This window comes from Chlorocebus sabaeus, chromosome X (assembly GCF_047675955.1).
Source record: "Chlorocebus sabaeus isolate Y175 chromosome X, mChlSab1.0.hap1, whole genome shotgun sequence".
NCBI lineage: Eukaryota > Metazoa > Chordata > Mammalia > Primates > Cercopithecidae > Chlorocebus > Chlorocebus sabaeus.
In genome coordinates this window covers 120267489-120294341 of record NC_132933.1, presented here as the reverse complement: position 1 = coordinate 120294341, position 26853 = coordinate 120267489, and the positions used below count along the sequence as shown (strand labels likewise).

The following is a 26853-nucleotide window of genomic DNA, read 5'->3' as shown; positions in this document are numbered from 1 at the left end:
TCAATAACCATTTTTAATTAGTTGATAAAATGCCAAAGGTGATTCATATTTTCTGTGGAAAATCAGAGTTTAATGTTCTCTAATTAGTGTTCTACTACTAAGATAATTTCCCTCAAAAATCATAGCAAACAATATACCTTCAAAGAAGTAAACTTGAAAAAAGACATTTTGCCAATTTTCTACAATTACATATTATCTTTCAGTTTAATTTTAAAACTCAAACATTAGTAATATAATCATATTTCTCATTTCTTGAAACTGTTTAGAATAGTCTATTATAATGCTGACAACATGTCTTATAAAGTTAATAAATAATTTAAAATAACTTTCCAATTTATAAATAGTTAACTCTAAGAAGAACTGGTGATGAAATTGTCTCCCCTTTTTCAAGCAGCCTAAAAAATAGATTTTTTTTTCCAGAATATATATTTATTTTTTTGTTTTTCTCCAAAAGTTCCAACCCCAACAACAAACATTAGCTTGTAACTGAGGTAATGTTGTATTCGTAAAAATACAATAGATTTTGAACTTCAGGATTTGAATCCTAGAAAGAAAAAGCAGAGCTAATGTACACATTTAGATGTGACCTTCCCATGGATAGAATTACTTTTCATTCATAATCACTGTTGTTTTAGCTTGCGTATTGTATTTACTCTGCCTGTTAGAAATTCTTTTACAAACTGTTGCCGATCATATACAAAGATGCATGTTTTATAATTGTTGAAGTCGAAAAATTAAAGCTTTGACAATTTCCCTAAAGATGAAGCAGCTTATATTAAATTAATAAAACTTCCTATTTGTGAAGGTCAAAATTATACCATCTCAGAAGGGAATAACAACAACAAAGCATCTGTTACCACATGTAAATACTGAGAAAGGCTGCACATCTTTTAGTTAAGGTAATACACAAATACCTGGGAAATTTAAATACCTTATAATATATGACAGGGATTGATGACTATAAAGAATAACTTTTTGATAATAGTGAGCATATAAACATAGTCCTAAGTATAGTATCTATATTATTCTATTCTATTTTACACTATTCTACTCTACACAATTCTGCAAGCTTGCTAAGGCCTAGCCTTGAGGTAACTGAACAATATACTAAAGAAATCAACATGAATTCATGTTATAAAATTGTTAATTTACAGTTAAATAATATGTAAGTTAAGGTAAGTTTATGAAAGGCATCCCTAGTCAGTCACAGAAGAATCCAGAAAGATTTCTCTAGGCTAAACTTTGATTTTGCTTGCTATCTAAAATATACTTTAAAGATATATTATCTTTAAACATGTTATCATTTAACATTTTATCATATTGCATATTTAAAATTTTATAATATTGCATTAATCTATCAACTAATAGAATCACAGATAACAAAGCACGGACTTTACAAGCAGCACAAAATGTGTACACATATAAAAATTAATGCATAACCTACATTGACTTTTTCTTTTAAGTCTGAGAAGTTGCCTTCCTTCCGATAGATTGCAAACTCAGGACTCTGCAACACGGCTTCTGAGCGAGTAATCCAACTGTGAAGTTCAGTTATATCAACATCCAACCTAAGACAGCAAAAAATAAAAGTCATTATTTCTTATCTCTTTCTTCTACATAAAAAAAGGAATTTATCCGCATTTATCATTCTTTCCTCAATCTGAGACGCCTGCCTGATGCCTCTATTAGTATTAATAGCACCACTATTTTCCCCGTTAGGTAGACTCAAATTTGGAGTCAGCTTTGATCTAGAGTCTTATGATCACAGAGGTCATTTTATTCACCTCAATGTAAAAATCACTTCTACAATATCTCCTGTAAGCTATTACCCAGCCTCTGCTTGAATGTTTGCACTATTTAAAAAAGTACTACCTCCCAAGATAAACTTTTGTTTTTGGAAAGTATTTACGAGAAAAAAGAAATTCCTGCTGGTGGTTACCATTGAACCACATGCTCTTCTGTAGTCTCCAGTCATATTGCCTCTGGGTTTGGCCATGTGACTTTCTGTCACAAATGGGACAACAGTAAGAGTATTGCAAGTAAGGTTTTGATAAGTGCTTGCATGTCAGAGCTTGACTTTTTAGAGCACACATCCTGAGAAGGCAACAATTATGTAAGAAGTACAATGACCTTGAGGAGATCATGTTTTAAGGAAGTTTAATCTATCCATGTGAAGAGGCCACATGAAGAAGCATGGGGCACCAGGAATGCAAATAAAGCCCTCTGTGACCCATCTCAATGCCAGCTGAAGACAGACAAATGAGTGCTCCAGTTGATGCCACATAGAGAAAAGAAATGCCCAAAGGGCACTGCCCAAGTTGAAGAACTGTGAGAAATAATAAGTGTTGCTTTAAGTCACTACATTTTGGTGTAAGTGGTTATGCTGCCATAAATATCAGACCGCCTATCCTGTTATTTTCAAACTTTTTTTTTTTTTTTTTTTGCAGAAATCTTCGGAGTCACCAGGGATAAATTATTCATTGTAATCAGGTGATTTAGGTATAGAAGAGCCAAAATATGGACTCAACCCAAGTGTCTAATAGAATAGTATTAAGCCTTTAAGAATATGAATATCCTTTCATTTGCAGCAACATATATGAACCTGGAGGAAATCGTGTTAAGTGAAATAAGCCAGGTGTTATGACATGATCTCATTTACATGTCTCAAATACATATGACATATCTCAAAGACATATGACATGTCTCAAATACGACATGATCTCATTTACATGTGGAATCTAAAAAAAAATCAAACTCAAAGAAATAGAAGACAACGTTAGTTTCCAGGAGCTGGTGGGGGTAGAGAGTAGTTGGAAAGATATTGGCAAAAGGATACAAAATTATAAATATTTAAAATCAGCTCTTTAAATTCATCAGTAGATACCTGATCGTCAGCCTACCCTATGCTTAGTCACTTCAGCGGATATTCTATGGTTTGTTGGTATCTTAGTTTCCTTAAGTTTGGTACTTAAAGGAAACATATCAGTAGTATGTAGTATAAATAAGGAAGAATAAACAATTATCTTTTTGGTTTATAATACTTTCATTGGTATAGCCCATGATTTCAATAAATATTTTCACTTCAATATTAGACTTTCAACTCACATTGCAATTCAATTGAGTTAAAACTTCCAGAATGTTTTCACATAAACTATCATTAAACCAGTTATATCACAACCTAATTACTATCACAAACTTGTGACCTGGTCTATTGAACTCCAATTTCGGGACTTTGAATCATATAAACCTGTTAGAATTTCTCACATTAGTTGCAGGCTATTGTTTTAAGATTAAACAGATACAGAACTTAATGGAACACAAAGCCCTTACAAAAACATAATCTCATTTTATATTCTTACAAAATTCTTTGGTTGGGTAATCACCAATTCCAACTGCCCATAGGATGAGATGGCGCTTCAGAGAAATTAAGTTAATTGACCTCAGTACCACGGATCAGAAACTTATTTTATCTAGTTCACCATCATGTCCTTCCACATCAAAAAGGGGATGGTTCATAGCATACAGATTGAGTTGTTATTTATCAGGGCTATCCAACTTGAAATTAAGAGACTAGGGATCTTGATTCCTCTAAATTCCATGTCACTGAATGTCAGTAAGTTATTTGTGTATGCATTATAACTGTTTATGGATTTTTATTGTGTGATATATGATTTTTATCTTTCCTATATTTTGTATCCACAAGTTTGATTATCAGGTTTCTATTTCTTCATTCATAATGTTGATTAAAATATAGAGTACAATTACATGCTGTAAAAATCTTTCTCTCACACTCTCTTCAGCGATGTTAACTCCTTGAATAAATACTCTCCTACTATGGTCATTTGGTAACCTACCCAAACGAGTGCATCATTTGTGCAGATTTATCATCACAATGTCTTTAAACATTTTCATTTTTGCTTTGGCCCAACATAAAATTTCCTGTGTCTCTCAATCTGCAAGCATCTACTTGCCAGTATATTGGACAGAGGAGTGCTGGAATGCTAATACTTCAGGGGTGACCCTTAACCAGTGAGAGCTTGGAATTGGTGGATCAATATCCCAGCTCCCTTGCCCCTCAGTTAGACAATACTGAAGTATGATACACACAGTGTCTCAAAGGGTTCCCTGCATGATTGAGCTCCAGTTCCTTCCAGCAATAACCTGATCCCTAAATGTGTGTCATCCTTTATTGGCTACATTATTTTTCTTATCTCACTTCCCTACTTTGATTCCTGGGGTCACTTTCCAAATAAACTGCTTGCATCTGAATCCTTCTCTTCAGATCTACTCTTGGGGCAACCCAAACTAAGGCAATAATCAACACCCTCAAATGAACCTAGCATCCTGCCATACTTTTTTCTTTTTTTTTTTTTCCCCCCCAAGTTGGGCTCTGAGTCTCTACAGGAACTATTTAAAACCTTTTTTCAAAGCTCTGGCTCATCCTCTTTCTGCAGCTCTCTCAGCAGATGATCTTGTTCTCTACCTTGTTCTCTACTTGTACCTACTCTACAAGTAGAATTATCAGAGTAGAACTTTTTCACTTCCTATTTCCAAACACCATCAGATCTGCATGTGTAGCCACCATTCTCATTCTGTTCTCTTACACTTGAGTTTCCCTTCTTTTAATTAAAATCATTCCCACTACCTACATTTTGAACTTTATTCTCTTACTTTTGCTCGAGCATCTGAGTACATCCATTTTCTAATATTTATTTGAGACGGAGTCTCACTCTGTCACCAGGCTGGAGTGCGGTGGTGCGATCTGGCCTCACTGCAACCTCTGCTTCCCAGGTTCAAGGGATTCCCCTGCCTCAGTCTCCCAAGTAGCTGGAACTATCGTTAACACTGTTGACCATACTATCCTTTTGAAATTTTTCTTCCTTTGGCTTCATGATGCCACTCTATTCTAATTTGCCTTCTATTTCTATGACCATTGGTAATTTTTTCTTTGCAGGTCCATCCTCCTCCACCCTATCATTACGTACTAGATTTGATCATGCCTTGAATTACAATCTATTTATCAATGATTCTGATACGTGTATCTCTAATTTAGGCACTTCTTCTGAATTCCACAGCTATAAAACCATCTGCCTTTTGGATGTCTCCACTTGCATGCTGCAAAATCTCCTTAAACATTATATGCCAAGGTTTAATGTTTGATCTTCTCCCTCAAACTAGTACTCTATCAGTATTCCCCAGATCAGTAATTAGCATCACCACCCCTCATATCTGTTATCTTCATTTCTGCTATGGACTGAAATTTGTGCCCCACAAAAGTTCATATGTTGAAGACTAATTCCCAATGTGATGGTATTAAAAGATGAGGTATTTGGGAGGTGATTAGGTCAAGAAGGTAGAGCCCTCATGAAATGAGTACTCTTAAAATGATCTGAAGAGATCAGCGTTCTCTTCCACCATGTGAGGGCACAGGGAGAGGGTACCATGTATGAACCAGGAAGCCTGCCCTTACAAGACACTAAATCTGCTGGTTCCTTGATATTAAACTTCCCAAACTCCAGAACTGGGAGACATAAATTTCTGTGCTTTATAAGCTACCCAGTGTACGATATTTTGTTACAGCAAACCAACTAAAACCCTCTCTCTTCCTTCCCATGTTTAATGTATTGCAAAGTCTATCTGTCACACATACATTCTCTATCTCCTGAATATGTATGCTTCTTCCTGTCTCCATAGCCAGAACCCAAATTTGTGTTGCCATTAAATGTGACCAAAAATACTGCAATATTTTTTCACTTGGCCTCTGGGCAATATTTATAGAACCCTCTATTTTACGTACTACTGGAAAAATTTTCATTTTTTTTTAATTGATGCATAAAAGATGTACTTAGTTTGGGGGTACATGTGATAATTTAACACATCCATATAATTTGTAAAGATCACATCAGTGTACTTGGGATATCCATCACCTTAAATGTTTGTCTATACTAGATACATTCAAATTATTCTCTTCTAGCTACTTTGAAATATACAGTAGTAAAAACATACCTCATTATATTACCTTCATTTGTAAAACCAAAGACTTTCTCATTTTTCTTAAAGAACAAAATTTCAATATGATCCTTTATAATCTGACCTTCATAGACCCCTTAACTGTATATTCTACTTTGTCTTTTATTCAAGTACTTGTAGAAACAAATTTCCCTTCATATTTTCTAAAGTAATTCAGAGCTATTCTTTATTCTTGTTCCTCCTCCAATGGAATAAATTCCTTCACTGACTCTCCCAAAATATTTTGAAAATTTAGTTGTTAGTATAATGCATTTGGGCCACTTTGGTGAAATTTATTTGTCTGACTCAATTTTACGTCAGATACCCTCTGACTCATAAATGTGAGATGGGAATATCCACCAGTCACTTTCAAATTCACGCTTTAAATTTAATCTCTCTAGTCTCACCCTCTTTTCATTTAGACTATCTAGGAAAGATTGCTCACTTCTACTTAGAGGTCCCTGAAACCCAAACGTGGCTCAAGGTACTAGGCTGACATCACGGCTGAAAGAAATTTGCTAAAGCCTGTGTTGGAGAAAGATTTATACCAGGCATAAAATTGACATTGCTCTTCTTTGCACACTGTAGGGGCCCAGAAAATGATACCCCAAAGCATGGCACTTTGGCATGCTGAAACTTTGAACTAAAGAACATTGGAAGGCCTCAGAAGCAGCCTCAGAACCAAGTTCTCTCTGACGTTCTCCTCCCGTCTTTAACTCCACATTCTTCCCCGAAGTGAGTCATAGTAACCAGAATTCTTCTTCAAGGTAGGTCATAGAAACCAAAAATCCTCTCCTCCAACGCCAGTCATAAAAACCAGAATTATAACTCTGTATTTCCCCCACCTTTCTCTCCAGAAGCTAGCCATAAAAAATTACCTGACATACCTCTGTTTGATAGTAGGTCATAAGACCCTCATTCATGTGGGGTCCTACCCCATGTCTAAGAGGAAGGAATTCTACAAAGACAGGCCTGGCTGGTTTTCCCCAGTCTATTACTATTAGATCATTCCCTTTTTGTCCAATCACATTCCTACATGACTGTCTACTCTTTATCAAATCTAAATAGACAGTTTTCCTTTGGGTCATTGTGTCTTCATTTCTGAAGGCTCCCATGTCACCTAAAACTTTTATTAGATAAATATCTCATGCTTTTCTCTTGTTAACCTATCTTTTGTTATAGGAATGTCTGCCATGACCTGTATGAGGAGGAAGGAAAGGGATCATAGCCTTTCTGCTCCTATAACATGTTGATGGAACTGTTATACCGCCACCTCCAATTCACTGCAGAAAAAAGTTTTTTTTTGTTTTTTTTTTTTTTAGTTTGAAAGTAAATAATTTTCATTCAAAAAGAAATCTTATAACACTTTTAGAGGTGTATTTTCCTGAAAAATGCAAAATTGTATGTTTCCTTTTAAAACAGTCAATGTCTCCCTTTTTTCCCCTTCATAAAGTATATACTAAGTGCTTACTATGTGCCAGACATGCTATTAACTCCATGAAGAACAGAGACGAGAATGCATTAGTCCACATTATCAAATAATTTGGTTTAGTGAAGCATTTGTTTGACAAGATAAAAATGGTTTAGACACAGAACTGGGGCTCAGCTCACACTGGTCTTTTTAAGAGGATAATCAAAAAACACCTTCTCTGTAAATTAGGATTAAATCAGCTTCTAGCCTAGAGGCTCTGCCAAGTATATTGGTTATCTCCACACAATGAAGGCTTTGTGGAATCAACACCATGGTAACTGTCTGTTTGCTTCTCTGTCTGTGAAGATTTTAAGGGAGGCCTGGACACCAGTTGGCACGTAGTTCTGATAATTCAAATCAATTCAAACAACAGGATGTGAGATTCTACAGAAAGGGCTTTCCTCATTCAAATTTTTTGTCTGATTTTATAAATTTGGAAGGGGATTGCATGCAGTGCGTGAACTTACCTTTTATACAAAGACCGTGTGGAGAGTGATTACACTCGTTTTCTGATTTACAGATTTTTAAAAAGGCAATTTCAAATTTTGCTAGGGCAGTGGTGAGGAGCGTGTTTCGACTAAGGAAAATAACCTATTCATAAGCACAGAGGTTAATATGTTACACTTCCTTTCTGAAATGGAACAAAGAAACATATTAATGAGTCTGGACTCTTCTCAACTGTTGGAGTTCTTCCCTTTTTTTTCTATCATTATTGTGATATCTTGATTTCATGGGAAATAAGTGGAAACTGAACCCAATTCTTACATGATTCAAGCTCTGAGCTATTCCTAACCTAATCTTATATTTATATTTATGTTGCTTCCATTTGGACTTCTTCCTTCAAACATCTCTGATTTCCTTACTAAAACTCTTTTTGTCCAAACATAATGCGCAGTCAGCCTACACTCTGATACTTAACATGTACCACCATCTCTTAGAGTTCTGGTAGTTAACTGCCAGCTACTAGCATTGTTTTGTCTCCAATATTCTGCCAGTGGATAGCCTCATCTCTTCATGCCAGCAATGAGGATGGAAGGGTGAAGAGGAAGCACAGGCAGGGTTTCAAAGGCCTCCCAAGTACTCTCCCTGAGTGCCAATGGCCTACATCCAACGCTTAGGTTCAGTGACATTTTCAATGCGCAATGAACACAGTCTCTTTCCTGGATCCTACTCAGACCCTGACTTCCAAGAAGCAGTTGCATGTTTATTTTATTCCTTATCAATTTAACAACTTTCGCTTCATCACTTTTTGTGGTTTGTCCTGTAGTTTTCATGTATTTCACTGCTACTAAATCTTCAGATATCTTTGCTGAGATGCATGGTAAATGAACAGGCTCCTCTGATTTAAATGTCTTCATGCTTATAAATTGGGTGCTATCTACTCTTCCCAGGGCTTTGCAGATGGCGTTTTCTATCATACTTTGCACTACATGAGTCTGGGTATTTAATCAGGAACGAAATTTATCATTCAGATGTAACTCAGTTACCTCCTTTAAAACCCTCATGGAAAACACTGAAGACTTATTTTCAATGCCATATTCAATCTTGGATTTTGTACATGTCTTTTTGCTTCTTCATAAAATTACTCATTTCTAATAATTCTTTTATCCCACTTTAACAACTCACATAAAACCACTGTTAATGAACTTATATATCATAAGTTGCTCATAATGGGCCCCTACACCTTTGGGATCAGCCCATTAATATATTCCTTAGTGCTTAACTTACCTTCCTCACATACTTAACTCTGTACTTAACATACTTCTGTATGTTATCACAGACTCTATCCCTTAAATGCAGTTTATCTTTACCTAGCTTAAAATCTCCTTTAGCTAATAAAAAATAACTTCTCATTTTCTGTTCACAAATGATTATTTCTGTAATTATTGATGAATATTCTGTTCTCTATTCTTCAAGTATATCCTTAAACCTCAGTTTGTTATTATTTATGACTAGCAGTGAAGTGACAATTTTTACTCCTTCGCAAATACACTCATCAGAAACCCCTGAAATTAAAACCTGTAAAGTCCCATTATACAGGGCAAGTAAGTCTTTGATTTTTTTCTTTTTTTCTTTGCAGAAGTGTATTACTAAACCAAGACAGTTTTTCAAAAAGACCTTCCATTTTTTGGAAGTTTCAAAACATCAAAAGCATGGGGCATATATACCAAATATTCAGACAGTGACAATTTTTCTCAGTATTATATTGTACAAATAGACTCAACGTCATCCAGTTGAATTTCCCCTAAAAACGATGTAAATTAGGTTAATTACATCCCCTATGGTAAATACTGGGAGATACCTGTGTTTACATATAAATGTTTAAAATAAATTTAAAGGCAAAAAAACACATAAAAACATCTCAAAGAACTAGAGAAATGTTTGCCATTTAAGAAGTTGTCAATAGTAAAACATTATACGGAATTAGTGCTACATAACTGTGCTAATTATGTCAGAAGAGCCTCCTGATGGGCAGTGACTGTGTTCTGTTAGTTTTCTTTACAGTGACTGTCACATAACCGATTAAACTGACACATTTACATAAATTTTAATTCAGTCACTTTCAAGATACCAGTTAGAACTCATCATTCCCAAATGTGTAAACTTTGAAAGTGGAAGTCCTCCAAGCTCCTAAACTTAACTAATTTGATTAGTGAACTAGGTTTATGAATGGTCATTTTACGTATTTAAACATCTTAGCATGTAGAATTTTATAAAAACTTACGAGCCTCATCCTTAGAAACCTGAAAGTAAAATGCTGATGCCTGTGAAATACATTAACCATTGCAGGGCCCCAGGGCTCTAGGCCTAGACCAGATCACTTATGAAACCAATTCTTAATGTACATTTTAATGAGCTAGGAAGCAAGTGTTAATATTAATAGGAATAAAACCATAATTATTTTTTGTTGATATTAAGGAAGAAATAATTTTGGAGGTAAGATTTTCCAACTTTGCTATATTTTAAAAAATCACCTTTCTTCTTCAGAGTTTTAGAAAGTGAGAAGACATTTTAATTCCATATTACTATACAGGCGCTCTCCTGACCTAAATCCCCAACCACATGAAGATGAACTACTATTCATCTTACAAGACTCAGTTCAAGATACACATCATCTGTGAAGGTTTTCTGGATCAACCTCTCTCTACTTTCAACTTTCCTTCTGGGAAAACTTGTCCCTCTCTGCTTGTTTCCATATGGCATTTGTTTTAAAAAAAAAATCAAATAATAGAATACAAATTAAATTTACATCAAATAGGTCTTATAAAAAAATCAAATAAAATTCAGTATAAATCCAATTTTTTTTTTTTTTTTTTTTTTTTTTTTTTTTTTTTTTTTTAGATGGAGTCTCACTCTGTTGCCCATGCTGGAGTGCAGTGGAACCATCTTGGCTCACTGCAAACTCCGCCTCCCAGGTTCACGCCATTCTCCTGCCTCAGTCTCCCGAGTAGCTGGGACTACAGGCGCCCACCACCTCGCCAGGCTAATTTTTTCTGTTTTTAGTAGAGAAGGGGTTTTACCGTGTTAGCCAGGATGGTCTCGATCTCCTGACCTCGTGATCCACCCACCTCGGTCTCCCAAAGTGCTGGGATTACAGGCGTGAGCCACTGCTCCTGGCCAAATCCTATTAGTTCTAAAAATATTTTTAGGACTTTGAGGTGCATTGACTACATGGTAACTATTATATTTTTGTAATTACAGAATATTATTAAAGGGGAAATCCTGTTTAATCAAAAGAAAACAAGCTAATATTTAGACAAATAGCTCCCTCTCCAAATCAAGACAGTTTGTATACACACACACACCACATACACGTTTGTATAGAGTAAGTGTGCCTCCCTCTGTGGAAGGGGGAAAGATAGGGCCACATGACTGTCTTGTATTTTGTAGTATGTGTGATACGTGTGTGTTTGTGTATGTTTAAGTGTGCTTTAAATGTACAGTAAACGTGTGTTTAAAAATATACTGAGCTGAGGGTCAGGCGTGGTGGCTCACGCCTGTAATTCCAGCACTTTGAGAGGCCGAGGCGGGCGGATCACCTGAGGTCAGGAGCTCTGGACCAGCCTGGCCACCATGACGAAACCCTGTCTCTACTAAAAATACAAAACATAACCGGCTGTGGCGGTGGGTGCCCATAATCCCAGCTACTCAGGAGCCTGAGGCAGGAGAATTGCTTGAACCGAGGAGGCAGAGGTTGCAGTGAGCCAAGACTGTGCCACTGCATTCTAGCCTGGGCAACAGAACGAGACTCAGTCTCAAAAAAAAAAGAAAAAAAAAAGATATATACACACACACACACACATATATATACACATATATACACATATACATACATATACATACATATACTGAACTGAAAATCAGGCACCACAGGTTTTAATCCCTAATTTTTATCTTTTTGGTGTTTTCTTGTGTAAATTTATTTCTTCAATCTTCATCGACATCTTGCTTTAAATTGTAAAAATTTAAAAGCTGTTATCAAATTGGTCTTGAAGTAAAAACATACTGTAAACCAAAAATAAAAGTCTAACTCCCCCTCCAAAGGGACTTCTTCCTCAGCCAGGGGTCTTAAAATTTAACCTGAAAGACTGATTCAGGCCACGAAGGGAAGTGGGGGTCGGACATGCCTCATTATACCTCTCTGGCATTCACATCAACACAGACTTTAAGTCTGATAAGAAACATTTTACAGCCTGTTCTCTCTGAAACCTGCTAGCTAAAAGCTTCATCTGCATGATAAATCTTTGGTCCCTATAATGTCTTATTTCAACCCAAACATTAGTTTCTATTGATCCCAGGTCTTTAGACAAACTCAACCAACTGTCAACCAGAAACTGTTTCAATTTACCTAGAGCTTGGAAGCCCCCACCCCCACCCAGTTGTCCTGCCTTTCTGGACCAATGTATTTCTTAAATGTACTTGATTGATGTCTCATGCCTCCCTAAAATATGTAAAACCAAGCTGCACCCCAACCACCTTGGGCACATGTCCTCAGGACTTCCTGAGGCTGTGTCACAGGCACGAGAATTCCACCTTGGCAAAATAATTTTTTTTTTTGGGGGGGACAAAGTCTCACTCTATCGCCCAGGCTAGAGTGCAGTGGCACGATCTTGGCTCACTGCAACCCCTGCCCCCGGGGTTCAAGCAATTGCCGTGCCTCAGCCTCCCGAGTAGCTAGCAATAGGCAAAATCAACTAAATTAACTGAGACCTGTCTCAGATTTTCTGGGTCTACAATATAAATGCTTTTAAAAAATTACTTGTAAATATGTTTACTTACCTCTCTAATTAAAGACGTTTTGACTCAAGACACAAAACTGAGATCAGCTTTGCTTATATTGTGCCTTTGATATTCCACTTACATTAGTCTACTCATCTAGCAATCAAATTAAATAAAATCACAAGATGTTTTAATTCCCAGTTATAATAAAAAGCCTACAAACTCTTCAGTGGTTTACACAGCATCTGGAACAGTACGACAGATGAGAAAGGACTCTGTCTTCAGGTAGTAGAAACTGCTATATTAACAATCTTATCAAAAACCTATTTTTCCTTATATTTGCATGGTCTCAAATGTATTCTTAGTTTTATATGTGTAATTTTAAGCACATCACTCATAAAATAATATGTTTCAGTACAGTAAAATTTAATGATTTCAGATTGCACTGAAATGCATCTTTAAAAGATACTAAAAAATCAATTTCTGTAGCGTTTACCTTGTCCTAAAATATGCCTATTTAACATGTGCCTCAAAAGCTGAATTCTAGTCCAAACACAAAATATTGTCCTTAAAATTGTACATCTTCTTTACTATTATGGCATACCAAATTATGTACTTAATATGTTTAAAAATTCTGCTATTTAAAATACATGCCCTTGCATACAAATTCAATGATTTAATATTTTAAGCTATTAATGCCAAAAATATCTGAGTTCTTTGGTATTGATATTCATCTTTGCACCCCTAGAATCTTTGAATGCACTGAAGAGAATAAAACTGCTGTAAAATATCGCTTCTCTGCCCAAAGTAAAACTTACCTACAATATTTTGACATCTGGTAGGTAGAAATGATGTTAAAATAATCTTCCTACCTTAATGTGGTATTAAATCTTAATCATCTCAAAATTCATTGGTAATATTTATTTCTAAAGTATGACATGGTTGAACAGATGTCACATTTATAAGTTTTGTTTATGTATCTTTCAGAGAAACAACCTTAAAAATTAAAAGGTAAGAAACCCCCACAAATTCTAAAATGTCAGATACTGCTATATTAGAGGAATTAGTTATAAAGCCAAGGAGTGTGAAAACATGTGGGCAAAAATTGCATGACCCAGAGGGTGGGAAATAAAATGCTGCTAAGCTACAGATGCCTAAAGCCTATTTTTCATTTTCAATAAATTGAAAGTCCCTTTGAAACACACTTCTGTGCAAGAAAATCACCTTAACACAAGTTAATAGAAATTTTCTCTTAAATGATAGATGAAATCTTGTCGTAGTAATAAATCTATGATCATACAATATAATATACTCAAGTTGAAAATCCTGAGTCATATATTTTAAAATCAAATGTAAAGTTTATTTAAAATGATGAAATCGAAAAGCTGCATATGTCCTTGGGAGAAATAAATGTGGGTCACTAGAGGGCGTACATTCCCTTTCACAGCTTCAATTTGGCTTCTCTTTCATTTTCTTATCTACATAACGATAATATGGTAACGAAAGGATTTTTCATGGAAGTTTTACTTACACAGAAATGTAAAATGTCCAAAGATATAGATAAAATGGTGTACAAAAAATATGTTAGTAAGACACTCTCAGATGCACAGTTAAAATGCCTTCAGCCATTTTGAGGCACACACACACAAAAATATCTTGAAGCCATAATACATAGAATCCCTTGAGAAAATATGTCCACAGTTTGGAGAGTCATGCTTAGTTCCAATAATTTAGTAAAATTTTCTGGATTATGTACCAAGTAGTTTTCTCTCCCAAGTTCATTAATTTTAACTAATTTTTGAATGTTTAATTAAATATGTGGACACTCGTGTTCTATAAAGCAGCTTAAAATTATACTGCTATATCACCTGAAGTTTTTTAAAATGCCAAACTTCCATTCAAATTTAAAGTAAAGAGACAAATATCATTTTAAGCATCTTAATCAGGTCACAGGTTTTCAAAAATAAAACAATCTCTCAAGAAACCTTGCATGTTATTCATTATAGTTTTTATTTTTGTAGATTGATCATGAATAGAAAAGTTGAAGATCTTCATTTAGTTTCAATATACAGTGAAGCATTGAGTCAAGACTCAAGAACAGGTCTGTCTGAATCCAAAGATTTCTACCGCACTACATTTTTCTTTTGTTCCAAATCAAAGAGAAACCCATCTTAAAAAAAAATAAGGATAAGTCAACATAGAATTACTGTTCATTGCTACACAGTACAGTAATTTAGTGGTTTTGCCTATGCTATCTTGCATTATACCAGAATTTGATTGGATATTAATTCTGAAAATTTTCATTAGTCTAAACTATGATCCTTAGTTGTATACTTTGTACCCTAATGGCAATATAAAATAATTTATTTCCCAATTTATTATTACCTTGGAATTTCCCTTAATTTCCTAAAATCCTCAACTTTCTAATCTGATGACACATTTTCCCACATCAGAGAAAAAATTAAGCATAGATGAAAAAAGTTACTGCTTATTATATAATGTAGTTAAGACCATGGTGAGCTCCAGAAGTCTTGTACTTGGAAAAAAAAAAAAGTTCAATTATATGGAAATTCCACTTATTTTTGATGCTGAAAAAGACATCTAAATTTTAAAGAAATCTTTTGAGTGAAAAAGGTCTCTGTATTTAAAGATAATCAAATGTTCCCACGGAACACTAGTCAGTCAACGATACTTCAGAATGTAGAACAGACAATCTAGAGTAAGTGCACAGTGTCCATAGGCTTCGGTGAATTCTTAAGGAGTCCCAGTCAAGCATTTTATTTCAGTGAAATAATTTGATAAAATTACCTTTAACTTATTAAAAGACAGCAAGGCGAGGAGTTTCCGAAGGCAGCATCCTGAGCTAGGTTGTCTGGGTTCAAATCCTAGCTGTGCTGCTTTTTGTAAACTATGTGACCATGAGCAAGTCACTTGAAATTTCTGTGGCACATTGTTATCATTGGCAAAGAGTGACAATAATAAAACTTACTTCGTAATGCTATTTTAAGTGTGAAATATATTAATATGTAGCAAATACTTGGTAGAAGCCATATACATATATTAGCTATTGTTACTATCTTCCATGATCCTTTTTTAACTGGCTTCAAGCTATCTCTATGCCATTTTTCACTTTCTCACGTGTGAGAGTGGTCATATTTGCTTTAGTGTCTTGTTAATGACTGATAAAGTAAATGCCACAACTGGAATAACAAGAATAAAAACTGCAAACACAGCTATAGCAAAGACAATAAAACATATAAACAAAAATCAACAGCAAAATAGTCTCATTTTACCCGTTAGTGCAGGAATCCCCAAAGTATGTTCTATGGGATGAATGTGGTCTGCCATCTAATTTGGTAAATAAAATTTTACTGGAATGCAGTCATGCTCATTCATTTATACATTATTTATGGCTGCTTTCTAGCTACAGCAGCAGAGCTGAGTAGTTGTAAAATAAATTTTGTGATACACAAAACCTAAAATATTTACTGTCTGAACCTTTAAAGAAAAATTTTCGGACCCCCTTCCCAGTCTATGAAACCAAGGTAAGATGGCCTCTCTCTCCCAGCTCGCAAGTGAGATCAAAATGATACGGTTCACAGTAGCCATATCATATTTCTCTCTCTCAAAAATATGCAATGGCTCTCCATGGCCAGAAGGTTACAGTCTACATTCCTTAATCTTTTATTGAAAACCTTTAGTTATTATGAACCCAATCTACCTTTTCAACCTCATTCCTTACTTCTAAACTTCCTTTACTTCATACTTCTGCTCTAGGCAAACAAGAATACTTAATAATCCCATTTAAGATTTTTTTGTATACAGACTTTCCCCCGCATTGAACTGTCACTTTCCCTCATCTTGAGCCCAATGCTTCCCTACTCTTTAATTGTCCAATGAGATGCTAATTTTCCCATGAGCCTTCCACGCCTAAGTCTCAAGCAGGAAGTGAACTTTTCTTCCTTACAACTTTTCTAACATTGTATTAGTACTTCTTCTTCATGACAGTTTATGCTGGGTGCAAGCTTCCTGAGGGAAAGGTTAGGTTTACAGTTAAAATAACTGGAGTGTTTTACAAATCCTAGCAATCCATTAGATATTAGTTTAGTTAACAGGAAAATTAGCATGAAAACTAATGTTGCTGTCCCTTCTTTCTTGAAATGATATGGACTCATAATGACTATAGAAGTGTTCAAGGAAACCCACCATGCATTGGATGATGACCTGGATCCTATGGGAGGCAATTTAAACTTTGAACACTCTCAGTGTGAAAGGTCCTTGAGTTTAAGAGAATTCAATATGCTTGTGGGTCTTTCAAGTTTAAACAACTTCCAACCTGGGTTGAGGAAGGATCTAGTGCAATGTGGAAAGCCATTTCAAACTGACGTGTACTTAATGCCCCATTGCCAGCATCATGACCTGTTTCAATCCATCTACTCTGCTAGTAAGCATCTCTATGAACTTTAGTCAAAACAGAAGTAATACTCATTGCTTTACAAAACCAGTTTTAGTCAGCTTGCACTGCCATAACAAAACACCAGACTAGGTGGCTTAACCAACAGCCACTTATTTCTCGCAGTTCTATAGGCTAGAATTCCAAAATTAAGGTGTCAGCAGGGTCAGTTCCTGGTGACAGCCTTCTTTCTGGCTTGCAGACAGCCTCTGGTATAGTTTGGATATTCGTCCCTTTCCAAATCTTATGCTGAATTGTAAACTCCAGTGCTGGAGATGGGGCCTGGTGGGAGGTGCTTGGATCATAGGGGCGGATCCCTCATGGCTTAGTGCTGTCTTTGTGATAGTGAGTTCTCCTGAGATCTGGTCATTTACAAATGTGTGCCACCTCCCCCTGCACTGTCTCTCTCTCCTTCTTCCATTCTTCCATGTGATGTGCCTGTTCCCCCTTTGCCTTCCATCATGACTGGAAACTTCCTGAGGCCTCCCCAGAAGCAGATGCCATCATGCTTCTTCTACAGCTTGCAGAACTGTGAGTCAATTAAATCAATTTTCTTATAAGTTACCCAGTCTCAGGTATTTATTTATAGCAGTGCAAGAACAGCCTAATACAACCTCTTTCTTGCTGTGTCCTCCCAAGGCGAGGAGAAGGAGCCAGCAAGCTCTTTGATGTGTCTACTTATAAGGGTCCTAATCTCCTCAAGAGAGCCCTATCTTCATGACCTCATCTAAATCAAATTATCTTCCAAAGTCTCCATTTCCAAATTCCATCACATTGGAGATTAGGGCTTCAATATAAGAATTTAGGGAGGACACAATTCAGGCCATCCCAGCCTGGCATCATTTTTGTATCTCTGTGGTAGCATGGTATGTGTTCATTTGTAAAGATACAGGTTTCTCAACAGGGAAGACTTTACTAAGAATAATCTCAGAAGATGTCAGAATAAGAATAATATTTTCTATTATCGCAAAAATGTGGTAATGGGAAGACATCATTTCTGAGTTAATAATCAGAAACTCATCTTTCTCCTGGGGAAAGAAGGTATTTTTTTAAAATGTAAACACTCTTCAAGACAAACACGTGTAATATAATTTCCACAGTGTGAGGGCAAACAAGGCAGGCCGTATAAATTCCATTTCAGGGGTGAAGAAATAGATTCTTGGGGAGATGAAGTGACTTGGTTAAGTCACATAGTTTATGAGTAGAAGATTCAAGGCCAGAACCCATCTGTGTAGTAATATGCCTATCTGCTCTCAGATCTATTCTCCACTTTTCTTCTGTCCTTTCTGTATCAGAGGGATATACATTTCCCAACACTACTTGCCCTCCTAATGGTTCATTTGGAAGCAATGGAAGAATATTGGAAGGTAGGAGGAAGAGAAAAGCCAAGGTCTTTTTTCTTCTCCAACTACATTGGGTGGCATTTCTAGAGCAGCTGTATCTCTACTGTGGCTTCAGTTTTCTCTGGATAGCTAGCTCCCTCTTCAACAATCCAATTTTCTGCCTGGCATTTCTAACTTTAGTTTAATCTCTGTTAGAAAGCCCCAGCTTCTGAGCTCTGGTAATATCACTTTTCCTGTATTGTTTCTCCAGCTCTAGGGATATTAGCAGCTTCCTTATGTTGCTAGTGCTTTGAGTTGCTTCTCCATCCCCTGTGCTGCATCTCACTTTTCTACTACCTGCTTAGCCAATTCCTTGTATTAGGTTTCCTCTCTTTAAATCACTTAGTGATTTTGTTTTTCTGACAAGACTTGCACAAAACCTGGAAGATCACTCGTCAACATCCAATAAATATTTATTCAATACCTACTATGCGCTGACTTCTGGTTTAGGCACTGTAGGTCTAAAGATGACAAGAAATCGTTTCTTCCCTCAAGGAGTTTACTGGAGATACAGGCATGCAAAAACAAAGTCATTACAATACAATTTGGCAAGTGTGTTAATGGAAGTGCTAAAAAGGCTGAGAACTGGCCCGGCACCGTGGCTCATGCCTCCAATCCCAGTACTTTGGGAGGTCGCGACAGGCGGATCACGAGGTCAAGAGATCAAGCCCATCCTGGCCAACACGGTGAAACCCCGTCTCTACTAAAAATACAAAAATTAGCTGGGCGTGGTGGCGTGTGCCTGTAGTGCCAGCTACTTGGGAGGCTGAGGCAGGACAATTGCTTGAACTCACGAAGCAGAGGATGCAGCGAGCTGAGATCGCACCATTGCACTCCAGCCTGGCAACAGAGCGAGACTGTCTCAAAAACAAAACAAAACAAAGCAAAAATGGCTGAGAACAGAAAGACAAGGTGGTTAGTAGCAGGGCGGCAGGTAATGTGGGGATGGGAAAAAGAAAGGCATCTAAAGAGAATCTTAGGTAGAGAAAACAATAGGTACAAAGAAACAGAAGCTTAAGAAAGCAGAGCATTTGGAGATAAAAGAGTAGTTAATTTAAGCTAAAGCATAGGGCAGTGTGGATCAAAATACAATCTGTAGCAGACAGTGAACTGTTTGCTATTAGTCTGTAAGAAGAAAAGACTTTTCACCAGAGTATAAATCAACTGAGTCACTAAACAAACGATTTCATTGTATTTTGCTTTTAATTGCCAAACTCTCTTGACAAAGGAAGTAGTACATTGATTTATATTCTGGCTCGAGTTTCTTATCTCAATTGTGGACTGGTAATAAAAAGTTTGCAAGTTATTTTGAGTAGCACTGGTATAATTTTTTTAAAAAAAGGAGCAGAGGAGAAGGGAGTGAAGCTGGAGAGGTAGGCAGTTAAAGATCACAAAATAATTTCTATGCCATGCATTTCAAGATTTATGGGCAGGGGAATGATCTAATTAAAACTGCATTTTAAGATATCCCTCGGGAGGCTGTGAAGAGCATGGATAAGAGAGGTGAGACCAGAGGCAGAGAAATCAGTTAAAAATTTCATATAGAAAAATTTCAGTTTTAACTAGGCTGAAGGCCACAAGGATGTAGATAAAAATAACAAACTACAGAGAATTTAGTAGGTATATTTGGAGGGATTTAGTGATGTGGCAGATATCATGACCACTGTAAATGGCTGCACAGGTTGTTCACTGCACAAGCTCAGGATGTGCCATTCTTAGAGACTATGATGGGAATGACCCTCTCTAGAGTTGTAGGATCTAAACTGCAAAACTACATTTGAGATTCCAGTCAGAAATCCAGGAATACATAGCCTATAAGCATTTGAATTATACAGGTATGAGCATCAGGAGACAGGGAGTTAGAAATATCAATTTGTGAATCAAAAATATAGGTGAATGATAAAGATTATAAATGATATTTCCCCAAAACATAAAGCATCGTAAGAAAATAAAATCACAATTTGAGTCTTATGGAGACCGACATTAAAGGGCAGGAACAGAAGACTGGGAAGATATAGTCTGAAAGCAAAAGAAAGAAAACAGGAGAGAACAATGTCCCAGAAACTGCAGGAGAGAAAAATTTCAAGAAGGGACTAATCATCTCTGTCAAACACAAGACAAAGGTCAAAAAGGAAAAAGAACTGAAGAGTGACCTTTGGAGCTTGCAATTAAGGAGCTCTCTGGCGACCTTGCTGAGAGCAGTTTCAGTGCTTGATGTAGAGTATGAGAGGGTAAAGGAAAGAATCAGGAGTACGTAAGGGAATAGAGAGAGTTCAGGTCTTCTGATTAAAAACTGACTTTTATTTGCACTCAACTATGCTTCTCCTTTTAGATGAATAAGTGTGAGTACCATTTTCTTCACTCAAAGAACAAACAAAACTATATGTCACAGCTCTGAGAATGTGATCCTGTCTTCTTCCTTGTTGATATTCTTTTATGCCTTGCATTCTGGAAGAATACATTTTCACATAGCTGCTGTAGCCAGACATCCAGAGATACATATAGTATCTCATAGGACCAGTTCTCATTATAGTACATTTCTATTCACAGCTTGAATTAAGCATCTACTACACAGAAGACCACACAGGTAATGAACAAGAAATGGATCCTCACCCAGGAAAGCTTTAATTCTAGTGGATGAAACAAGCATATGAATAGATCATTTCATCATAAAGCAGTAAGGTGTCACAAGATGCAACAGTAGCATCCCTTAACCTACCCAGTAATAGATGGCCCCTGTCAGGCCTCTGAGCCCAAGCTAAGCCATCGTATCCCCTGTGACCTGCATGTATATGTCCAGATGGCCTGAAGCAAGTGAAGAGTCACAAAAGAAGTGAAAATGGCTGGTTCCTGCCTTAACTGAGGGATTAACCTTGTGAAATCCCTTCTCCTGGTTCAGAAGCTCCCCCACTGAGCACCTTGTGACCCCCGCCCCTGCCCATAAGAGAAAAACCCTACTTTTCTCTTTTCCACTACCCACCCAAATCCTGTAAGACAGCCCCACCCCTGTTTCCCTTCCATGACTCTCTTTTCGGACTCAGCCTGCCTGTACCCAGGTGAAATAAACAGCCTTGTTGTTCGCACAAAGCCTGTTTGGTGGTCTCTTCACATGGACGTGCCTGAAAGCCCCTTTATGGGGGCTGGCATAAGGAAAGAGAATCAGGGGTCAGACTGTAACTGAGAAGACACTCCAGTGAACTGATTTGCAAAGTGCGGGCCCTAAATCAGTTGCAGCAGAATCACCTGGGACCTTGTTAGAAATTAACATTCTTCGGAACCACTCCACGCCTATTAGAATTAGAAACTCTGGTGACTCCGATGCATGCTGAAGTATGAGAACCACTGTTGTCATGCAAGTGAGAGGGTTCTCAAATTTTATGGTATATCAGTATCACCAAGAGTGCTTGTAAAATATTTTTGGGCCCACCAGCAGAGTTTCTGATCCAGCAGGTTTGGGAAGGGCCCTCCAAATCTGCATTTCAAAGAAGCTCCCAGGTGATGATGCTGTTTCATGCACTGTAGTTTGAATATTACTGTTCGAAGTATTCTCTGATCCCACAGCATTCTCTAGAATTCACATTACTATATTCTTCAACACTGTTATTTATTCTTGATGCACAAGACAACATAATCTCAAGAACATTTAACAGATGGTTATCTTTTTGAGGATCTGAAGATGGTATGCAAGGTTTCTATTTCTTTTTTTTTTTTTTTAACCAAAAATAGTGTCTAAAGTGAAATCTGAATTTATGACCAAGGTCATTTTACTTTAATACACAAAAAGAAACATGGCATTGCAACGATAACACTAGAATGGATTTAGGAGACTCAGCATTAGTCCTTATTTTGCAACTGAAAGCAAGTTATTTAACCTTTCTGGGCCTCAATTAACCTGTAACCATGCCCAAGTCTAGTCTCCTCAGGAAAAAAAGAAGCAAATCATCTAAAATGTTTTGTTTCTATGGGCTGTGCCAATGGGCAAAAGTGTCATTACTGACTTCAACATCCCAGATATTTTAGGATCAATTTATCATATAGAACATAAAAAAAAAAAGTTCACGGATACATTAATCATCTAATTAGGTCCTTCAAATAAATTGGTATATTTTACCATACAATTTTCAGATTTTAATTTAGAAACCGAAGTTATAATCAATATTTAAAACAAAAATGTTTTAGGCATGAATCTCATAAAACTGGAGAGAGGTCTTATGTAACAGTTATCTATTTTTTTTTCCAGAGATGTGACACAATTTAACTTCATCTGGACAGCAGCCATAAAAAGAAAATCAAACAAAAAACAGAAACAAACTAAAAAGTAGAATATATAATACTAATTCAGGTATGTAGATCAGCCAATTTATCCTTCTATTTAGTTAGGATGCAGGAAATAGCCAGAGAAAGCAAGCTTACATTCTGTCTGCTTACCCTGGAGGAAAAAAACAGAGACCAGGTGAATTGAGGCATTTCAAAATGCCTCTACATTGTCCTTGAGGACAAAGATATTCATTTATGAACACTTTACTTGGGGGAAATTATCTTTATTAAGATGGCATTTACTTAGAAACAATTTGCCATTCGTTTTGCCTGCTTGCTACAAAAGTATAAATTAAAGCTTTTTTGAAAAATCCCTTAAAATAACTGCTACATGATTAGGAACTAATCACCTGGATAAATACCAATTAACTAGATAATAGATCTAGTTTTAACCTAGGCTGAGTTCCACACTCTGATAATTACCTACATGTAAATAGCACTGAATTGCAGGAATAATCCGCTATTAGAAATAATTGTGTTGTGACCCAAGGTCATCACTTTTGCAAATCTCGGTGTAAAGAGAAAAATGTATGCAATAAATACAACATATGTAGAAACTGTGTAATTATTTAGGAATCAACTAAATGTACCTTAGATTGCTAAGAAACTATGTTGTGGTAGAAAGCTGAATTTTAAATCCCTTAATTGTTTTGAGTAAATAAGGATACCCTAATGGGTAAAATTGGAATTATTAAAGATCATTAGAATGGTCACATGTTTATTATCAAGAACAATTCCAGGAACAGCTAGGTAGAATTTTTAAATGATATTGGAATGTCAAATCTTAGTTACTACAATTATTTGAATTATATACCATTCACTCTCTCAACAAACATTTATTGGTTATTTATTGTATCCACAGTATTTACTACAGTGGAATCTAAGTAAAATATAAAGAAGTGTAATAATAGGCTTTCTTTGTTGTGACTGGCAATGAGAAATTTTATGTGAGTGGCGTGAAGGCATACAACCAAATGAATGTAATTTACCGGCTGAAGTGGAATAATTATTATTGGGAAGGTAGACACAGAATTAGTGGAGAATGAGAATAATGCTTAATGCCATAGGAAGTGCTTGAGTTTTGTTTTGGAGGCATCTCGGGTTATGGAAATTTGCAGGACTGGAGAGACAGCAAAAAGCATCATTTTAGATCTATTCATTTTAGGTCGATCAATTAGAAAGGAGGGCAGTTCTCTCCACAGTGAGGTATACGGCTCAGGTTATGGACTTGGCAATGCGAATGATCATGAAATGACTGAAATGATGGCACTTGCCCTTACAATCTAATTATAATAAATAAGGAGAAGAAAGTATAAGATTCACAGAACTGTAGATGTCAGGTGGTAAATTCTGTTTTGAAGAGGAAAACAGGAAGGTAATTTTATATTTGTTAGGTTTGAGATAATATTTACTACGGAATTTTTCCCTGTCAATAATATGTGACTACCATCTCCATCACTACCTCCACCACCATCATCACCACCTCGACTATCTTTACCTCTCCCACCATCACTTCTATCCCTCCTACCCATCACAATCTTCCTCCATCTTCATCGTCTCTATGGTCTCCACCACCAAACAAGAATCATAACCATTGCATTTATTGAATGTTTACCACCTTAAAGGCAATGTATTAAATGCTTCTCATTTAATCCTCATGACTGGTGTTTTATAAAGTGAGATTACTGGAATCTGAGGCACAGATAACAAGTAATTTGCCTGCGCTCATAAGCTAGTAATTAAAATGGGCAGGTTTCACAAATACCACAGGTTCTCACCTCTAAGTGGGAGCTAAACATTGAGTACACATGGACACAAAGACGGGAACAATAGACACTGGGGTCTAGTTGAGGGTGGAAGGTGGGAGGCGGATGAGGATGGAAAAACTACCTATCAGATATTATGCTGATTACCTGAGAGACAAAATTACCTCTACACCAAACAACCACAACACACAATTTGCCCATGTAACAAACCTGTACATTTACCCCTTGAACTTAAAAGTTGGGGAAAAAACAAAAACAAAAACAAAAACAAAAAAAACAGGCAGCATTCAAACCTGAGTAATTCTGATTCCAAAAGCCATGATTTTTTCAATATTTGATACTTTTCTAGACACACAGGCAATGAATTATAATAACTAAAATATGTGTGCAATGTATAAGTAGGTATGGTTAATTGGAAGGAACAAATGTTTGCATTTGATAAAAATGAACATTGAGGCAGTGGCTGGATGCACAAGTGGAAATAGTTTTAGAGATATAAAGCTTTAATTTGAGGGAGAGTGTCACATCTGGAGCTACATGATTTGGGAGTCAGTCACTTACAGCCAGGCTCGAATCAATGAGAATAGATAATTCAGATAAAGAAGTCAAAAGGCCAGGCACGGTGGCTCATGCTTGTAATCCCAGCACTTTGGGAGGCTGAGGTGGGTGGATCACGAGGTCAGGAGCTCAAGACCAGCCTGGCCACGACGGTGAAACCCTGTCTCTACTAAAAAACACAAAAAAATTAGCAGGGCGTGGTGGCAGGCGCCTGTAATTCCAGCTACTTGGGAGGCTGAGGCAGAGAATTGCTTGAACCCAGGAGGCGGAGGTTGCAGTGAGCTGAGATTGCGCCACTGCACTCCAGCCTGGGTGACAGAGCAAGACATTGTCTCAAAAACCAAAACAAAACAAAGCAAAAACAAACGAAAAAAAAGAAGTCAGAAAGGCAAAGAGATGGATTTAGGTGATACTCCCATAGGAATTAGGCAGAAGGAATAAAACAAGTCAGGCAAAGAGTCGTGGGTGACAACTGGTAGTGTGTCAAAGAAGCTGGAAGAGGAAACGATTTAAATAAAACAATATTCAACAAATGGTCAAGACCTCAATATTCAGTGAAATATTAGTGGGCTTTGCATGATACAAAAACGAGGCACTAGCTAATATAAAGCTTATGGTTATATTTGCATGATGTCTCTTTAATAATTACAATACTTTAACAAGATTCCACCCTGTAGACAATTATCAATTAATGAATTTGTTCCTAAATGTTTGCCTTTTTGCTGTCTTCGTTCAGTCTAAATTTATCAATCAAGTGTCTTATATAGAGTGGTCAGATAATTTTGCTGTCCAAATCAGGACATACTTGAGAGTGAAAGTTGATGCTATATATAATTATGCTGGGATGACAGGTGTAATCTGGGATAGCTTCAGGTAAATCAATAGGAATACCTTACTCATATATCCACGAAAAAGACATTTTACTACACAGTCCAGGTTTTGTAGCTATCTCAGTTCAAATCCTGGCTCAGCCACTCTGTAGCTGTGTATAATTTTATAAAGTTGTAATAGCCATACCTATTTTGGGAGGTTATTGGGAAAAATACACACATTCCCAATAAAGCATTGAATCTACTACTGAGCACATAATAAATCCTCAATTAATGTTAGCTTTTATTTGAAGAATCTTTCTTTATGTTCCCAATAGGACTTCTCATTTAGGCACTTACAAAAATTGCTGAAAACTTATGATACAAACAAATGTTGGAGACAAGATATTTCACCACCAGTCACTCTTTCCTGAAAACAAAAAGAAGTCAGAACAAACTTTTTTTTTTTTCCCAACACAATCCATTCTCCAAACAGAAGCCAATAATAAGCTTCTGAAGACAGAGATTGACATGAATCCGCCTGCTTTGTTAATTTCTGTATTAGACAAGAGGACATTAAGAGAGTTAGGCAACTAGGTGTCCCTATTACTCTGTTTGGAGAACTGTTGGAGGGCTGTTGGAATGTTGCAAAGTATCCATAAATCTATATGTCCACTAAGCATTGTGCATAACACATGTTTAATGTGACAACAAACAAGTTAACGTACATCTTACTAGGAATAACAAAAAGAAAATTCATCAAAAGCTTCACGGATGTGTGCCATTATACTTTTTTACTCCATCAATTTTTGTTAGACTTTCTATTACCACCAAGAGTAGAGGGCTTGGAAGTTCCTGATAGTTGTTG

General features: G+C 36.5%; 1 protein-coding gene across 2 annotated transcripts in view; it reads right to left on the bottom strand.

Annotated features, from left to right (window-relative positions):
* The window catches only part of DMD (dystrophin), a 2258239-nt gene that overhangs the window by 1423823 nt on the left and 807563 nt on the right, over window positions 1–26853 (bottom strand). For both annotated transcript variants that reach the window (XM_037986581.2, XM_073013821.1), the window contains exon 18: window positions 1445–1568. In XM_037986581.2, the coding sequence (XP_037842509.2) occupies window positions 1445–1568 (124 nt within the window). The remainder of the gene's footprint in view (window positions 1–1444; window positions 1569–26853) is intronic.